At 45.9% G+C, this 6,169-nt stretch overlaps 1 protein-coding gene across 1 annotated transcript in view; it reads right to left on the minus strand.

The window, feature by feature from the left end:
- The window catches only part of PARD3 (par-3 family cell polarity regulator), a 656,403-nt gene extending 650,258 nt beyond the window's left edge, over positions 1-6,145 (minus strand). The window contains exon 1 of the mRNA XM_034644391.1: positions 5,644-6,145. Coding sequence (XP_034500282.1) covers positions 5,644-5,706 — 63 coding nt within the window. The 5' untranslated portion in view covers positions 5,707-6,145. The remainder of the gene's footprint in view (positions 1-5,643) is intronic.
- Between the last annotated feature and the right edge of the window lie 24 nt (positions 6,146-6,169).

Raw genomic sequence — 6,169 nt, forward strand, 5'->3', positions numbered from 1 at the left:
TAAATTTACTGATCCCCTACCTCTCTCTGCTGCCATTGGCCTTGGTCCTAGCTAGGCATGTTGTATGAGTAGCCACGTAGAAGGAAAGCAAACTGTGTAGGCTGAACCAACCATTTTACCCTGTGGAAAATGGACTGTGGAAATCACCTCCCTGGACCAGTTTTACACATTTCTTTCCATCCTTCAAAAAAATGCGTAAGGCTCCAAACATCTATTACGTGTCCACCATCACTGAGCTGCATCGAACTCTACAGGGAGGTAAAACCTCCCAGGACAGACGGAGATCTATCTATGGGTTAGTGGTACAAGTGAGACTAAGTATTACCTCTGTGGCCAACTCATCCAGGTTCACCATGAGCCAAGAAGCACTTCACGTGAGCCAGACTCTCTGTGAATCCAGATCCTAAACATTTCTGTTTACTGCTGGCACTTACCCAAGGATCCCAACCAACAGAATTAGAGGCGCCAGACCCAACACAGGTATGTTTCAGGGCCAGATTCCCACACTGCTCTGGCCACCTGCCTTGAACCAGGCCCAGTGCAAACCCTATGACTATCCCTCTGCTTGGTCTGAAAACAGACCGAACTCCTTCAAAAGAGCTGACACAAAAGAATAACCTCCAGATACTCCAAAACACACTAAATCTTAGTGTCAATTATAATCTGTTTGTACCAATATGCCAAACACACCAAACCCTAAAGTGCTGGTGATACAGTCTTCTAAGTAAAAATATACTTATTGTGTAATAATGTGTACAATGTGTTTATTCTCAGCTTTTTATTTACTCAACCTGTAAGATTCCTTTGCAGCAGATGTTGGCTATACAAGTAAGACTGAGGCAGGGCCATTGCCCCCCAAGCATTTCCCTAGAGGGAGAAGGAGCTCAGTTGTGCTCTGTAGATAAACACACTTAAGTACCACACAGTAAAGCTCATTCATCCAGGTCAGTACAGGAGCTAAGGCCCCAGGAGAGGCACAAACTGGAGAGCCTCAAACAGCCTGGGATGCAGGGCCAGCCTCCCAAAGATGGCTGGTGTGGGAGAAGGCTCAATAGATAAGCGGACAAAGAAGGAGCGGACACAGAGGAAGCAAACGCTCAAGATAGAAGAAACAGGAACGTGCGAGCAGCGTGGAGTATGGGATGGAGGAGCCCGGTGAGGGAGAGGCTGGAGGCAAGAGGGGTCCCACAAGGGACAGGCTGTGCTGAGGTGGCAGGACCTGGCCTCTGGGGAAAGCAGGTGAAGAGGCACTTACACAGAAGAGTACAATGAGATTTGCATTTTAGAAACACCAGCCTTTCAGACACACTGCATTTCTTTTTCACTTTTGAGAGGGAAGACAGAAAATATTAATAAAACAATATTTATTTCATTCCACTATTTTTATGCTTGCCTCTATTGTCATTCAAACTCTGCAACAATATAACAATTTTCCTTAAAGTTTCAATAAGCTTGTAAATGTGTAACAACAAGCAGTTATATATGTATTTGCAGGAAAATCTCACACCAACTGTTAAGATTTTTCATAAAAACCATGACTTATGTGTTTTTAGTAATCACCAGTCCTCCCCCTCCAAAAAGAGAAAAGCACATTTTCAAAAGTTACTGTCTGTAAATTCAAGTTTGTTTTAAAAACAACGAATCACTATTAAACAACTCAGGTTTCCATACTTCAGGGACAAAAGCAGTGGCCCAAAGGCCAGAGGCCCAGATAATCAACCTAGAGTAAAGCCAATATTGGCATTTATATCACACACACACACACACACACACACACACACACACACACAAAGGCACACACTTCCTCTTCTGATTGCAGTGCTGCTTAGGCAAATATTAACATTTTTACCTATTCTTTAATTAAATTACACTCTACCTTCTTAAGTAAAGAGGAAAAAACCAAACAGGATAATAGGATACTTGGGAAAGTTTCCCAGCAAGTAAAACTGGTGAGTAAAACATTAGTGATTCAGCCCCAGCACTGAAGTCTCACACTCATCATCTGTTCAGTACTCACATTAACCCTGCAAGGGAACAACCCACTTTAGACATAGGAAAAATGAGTTTCTGTAGGGTTAGTTTGCCCAAAGTTAAGTGGTAATTAAAAAAAAAAAAAACTGTAATACCAATAATAAATAAACCTAGGTCTCCAAACCCAATCCAAAGCTCCCACCACCCCCCAAGAGAAGAGAGCTATGGGGAAAAGCAGTGAGTTAAGAAGTTCCAGTAACTCCCCTCCTTCACTCTACCCTTTTCCTATTCCTTACTCAGCATTCAGCAGCATTTTAGACGGAAGGCAGATCCCATCCAAACGGCTGTTCCAGATATCCTCCCAGAGGACCATTAGTCCATACTGCTGCCCTGCCCAAATACCCTACTCCTTCCCATACCAACCAACTGTATAAAGTCCCAGTGTCATGCCCTGGCATTCACAATCCTCCTCCTGATCCCAACCCACCATCTGGCATGAACGCTCGACAGGAGCCAAACTAGCCCGGAAGGCCTGAATCACCTGTGTTCCTACAATCCCCTCCCTCCCACCTCTCAGAATTGCAGCAGATGCTCTCACGCCTAGACCCCACTGCAGACCTTCGGAACCAAGACATCTTAGCCAGGCAGGTGCTTTCTGAGATCACTCCACTATTCATTTAGGAAGCCCTGGCCCTCTAGCAGGGCCAGCCATCCCACTCACTAAGCCCAACACCAACTCTAGCGACTGAATAGGATCCCCCTCCCAACCCAAGGCCATAACAACCACTCACATCTCTGAAATCCAGAAGCAATGACTGACTGTACCACGCTGTTGCCAATTAATGTTCCTACCTACTATTATCATTTTATGTACTCATCTGGTCTTCTTGAGTGCAAGAATTTCATCTTCTATTTCTCCAGAGGGCATAGCATTCTGTACACAGCAGCCCTCCAAAATATCAACATTTTTTTTGAACAAACATGAAGATTTTCTTATCTTTCTCCTAACCAGATTGAGGTTGTACAGCAGGAAAAATAGGAAGCTGCAGGGCCAGACTCGATTCACTCAAAATAAAGAGTGGCCAGCGAAGAAAACCTCAGAAACCAAGGGCACGACACTAAAAAGTCACTGCAGTTGGTGCTCTGTACCCTGTGTCCATCAGGATTCAAGGATGAGTCAGGCTGCAGGCACGAGAAGAACGAACAGACACATATACAGCAGACAGTCCTCCAACTCTCAGTGCTCGAGAATAGTTCCTGCAACATAATTCTCAATGTCTAGCGCAACACCCTCCTTAAACAGGGTCTGGATGAGGATGGGTGGATAGAGATGGAACAGCCAAGACATTTTCACCCATCAGCGATCATAAGCAGAAAAACATTTTTTCACTAGAGGGGAAAAAATGCTATGGCTAAATGTAAGCCTTTAAATATCTGCTTATTGAGGACATTTCTGGTATTAAGTCACTCCACTTGACTGTCCAGAAAAACTGATTTGTTTCACCTGAAAAAAGTTCAAATATAATGCCAAATATAATAGCCCCATCACACTACAAAATGCTTATTGCAGAGAAAGCCTTAGTGACTTGGTATCTGTCTTTCCTTTTTCCTTTCTTTTTTTGGGGGGCTGGGGGGGGGACTTAGTTGATTTTTATACAAAGCCATAAACAGATCTTTCCACATTTTTTCTCCACCAGATGGGAGTCTGTCAAGCCACGTGTCACCTGGCACCTTAAACACCACTCCACAGTTAGCCGGCTACCCAATTCATCATACAAAATTTACCTTGTCCCATTAAACAATAAGAGGTAAAGAAGAAAGAATAAGAGTTAAAGCAAGTGTTCATATGTGTTTATCTCATAATCACCTGAAATAAGGTAGGAGAAAAGAGAAGAAAGACTAAAGTTTAATCTTAACCAGTACCTAACAATATAAGAAGAAAAAACACCAATGAACCTGGAAGACACTCAGGTTCTTGCAACATCTGAGAGTCAACAGTCTTGTGATCCAATGATTAAACTTTGTGTACTACAAAGCCCATCTTAAAATTCACCCACTGAACTGTGAATTGCACTGAAAGAGCCTTTAAATAATTTTAGAACACCCTGACTCATCTCTGACTCCTCCCTCTCACTTATATATCCAACTCCAATGCTACCATCCTCCTGAGAATTAGCCTTCCTTCCATCTCCACCTGATGATCTCACACTTACCCTCTAAAAACTCAGCTCATATGCCCTTTCTCTTAGACATGCCTCCCCAGACTCTCTTAAGAAAACAGCACTCCTCTTTCCATGTTCCCAGGTCACTGTGAAACAACTACCACTAATATTTAAAAACAAGGTCCAGATCTATCCCTAAGACCCCTCAGTTACATCTGCCCAACACCCCAGACACATTCCCTTCTCCTTGCACCACAGTATGATGGTCCACAACATGATCTCCTTCACTTGAAGGACCACGGAGCCTCTTGTCCTAGACTCTTGGACTCCCAACTTCCACAAGGCAGCCAGTGGGCCCCTAGATGTCCACCACCCAGAACAATGCCTTGAATATAGTAAATGCTTAAGAACTCCTGTGGAAGGAACGAATGACTCGATCAAATCAAACAACTACATTTTTATCTCCCAAACAGGCTTTTCGACCAATGTCCATGGTGTGCCTAGTGAAACAGAACTAATTTAACCATGTAAAATTAGTAAAATGAAAGGAAATGTCCTCCCTATTCGTCCTCCCTATTCAGTAATGCAGACACACTGTCTAGTTTATATTACTGTATTTCCCTTTCATTTCACAACTTATTTTGGTCTCCAAAGTTCATATGCAACCCGATTATTGATTTAGAACATTTAGATCATAAACTGCCATTCATAAACAATCTTTTAAAATGCTAAATGTAGGTTTAGAGAGTTATGCTTCCCCTTGTCAGCACTGCAAGATGAATGGGTGCCCAATTTCCACTAATTTTATTTGATTTTCAATAACAGTTAAACCAACTGTAAGGAACATTTTAGAGCGGTTAAATATGGTCAACAACTTCCATCTTTACGTCAGGTTCCTAAACGTTCCCCCAGATTATCTTCAAAAGGCCAAATTTAAGCTATTCTTCCAAATATATACTAAAAACCAAACAATAGTGTACAAGTTTTTCTCCCTTAATTGCAGAGAGAATTGGAGGACGCACACAGTATACACGGGGGCTGGCAAAGCCACCGGCCCCTCGCCTGCTGCCCCAAAGCCCACAGGAGCTAGGCCACTCCACTACCGGAAACAAATGAGAAATTTAAGTGAACATGCTTTCCCCCGAACGTTACTCTACAGTAAAGGAAATATCCTCAGGTGCTTGACAGAAACTTCGGAGGCGTGGGCTGTTGTCAAACACAGACAGCCGACAAAACAATTTAACAAAATGCCTTTTCACTTCTGACACATTGTAGAGGAATGCAGTTAAGTGGAGACAATGTTATCACTCCACGAAGAAAAAGGGAAATCTCGTCCACTCCGAAATCAGGCCCTAGCTACGCAGCCCCGGCACCACATGGAACTAGTTCCAGATAGGTAAACGCTGAGGTCCTCGCAGGAAAACTTTCAATTCAGTGACTGATTTCAGGGTTGTGCCTTTTAAAGGAGTCCTGCACGGGAGCCTCTCAAGCACCGAGATTCCGTGCCCACCCAGCGTCGGCCAGCCCACGGAAGCGGGTGTCCCTCTTGGGGTTGCCGGCGACTCTCCCCCATCAGCTGCCCCCGAACCGCGCCGGGCCGGCCTTGCCCGCGGGCGACCCGGAGGAAAGGGCTCGTGGCTTCGGCTCTTCGCCCCGCCCGGACGAAGGCAGTGTTGGAGCACAAATGCAGCCGCTCTCCGCCGTGTGGGGAGTAATTAAACTCTCCTCCAACCAAAAAAGTTCCCTTTCCCCAGCCTTTATCCGCGGGGCCTGGGAGCGGGGAAAGGCCTGAGGCTGGATTTCCACCGCCTGCAGCCGGGCGGAGAGGCGTCCGGCCAGGCTCTGCCCGCACCCCGGAGGGCTGGGTTCGGGCTCGGCTCCTAGGACAGGCTCCGAAGGGGCGCCTCTGGCCGACGCCCGCCCCGCGGCCGGAGCCCCGAGGGAGAGGCGGGCGGCGCTCCGCCCGGGAGGAGCCGCGGGGTCCCGAGCGCTCACAAGGGCTGCGCCCGCGCCCGCCCCACCCGCCCCGGCCCGCG

Source organism: Ailuropoda melanoleuca, chromosome 15, assembly GCF_002007445.2.
Source record: "Ailuropoda melanoleuca isolate Jingjing chromosome 15, ASM200744v2, whole genome shotgun sequence".
Lineage (NCBI taxonomy): Eukaryota > Metazoa > Chordata > Mammalia > Carnivora > Ursidae > Ailuropoda > Ailuropoda melanoleuca.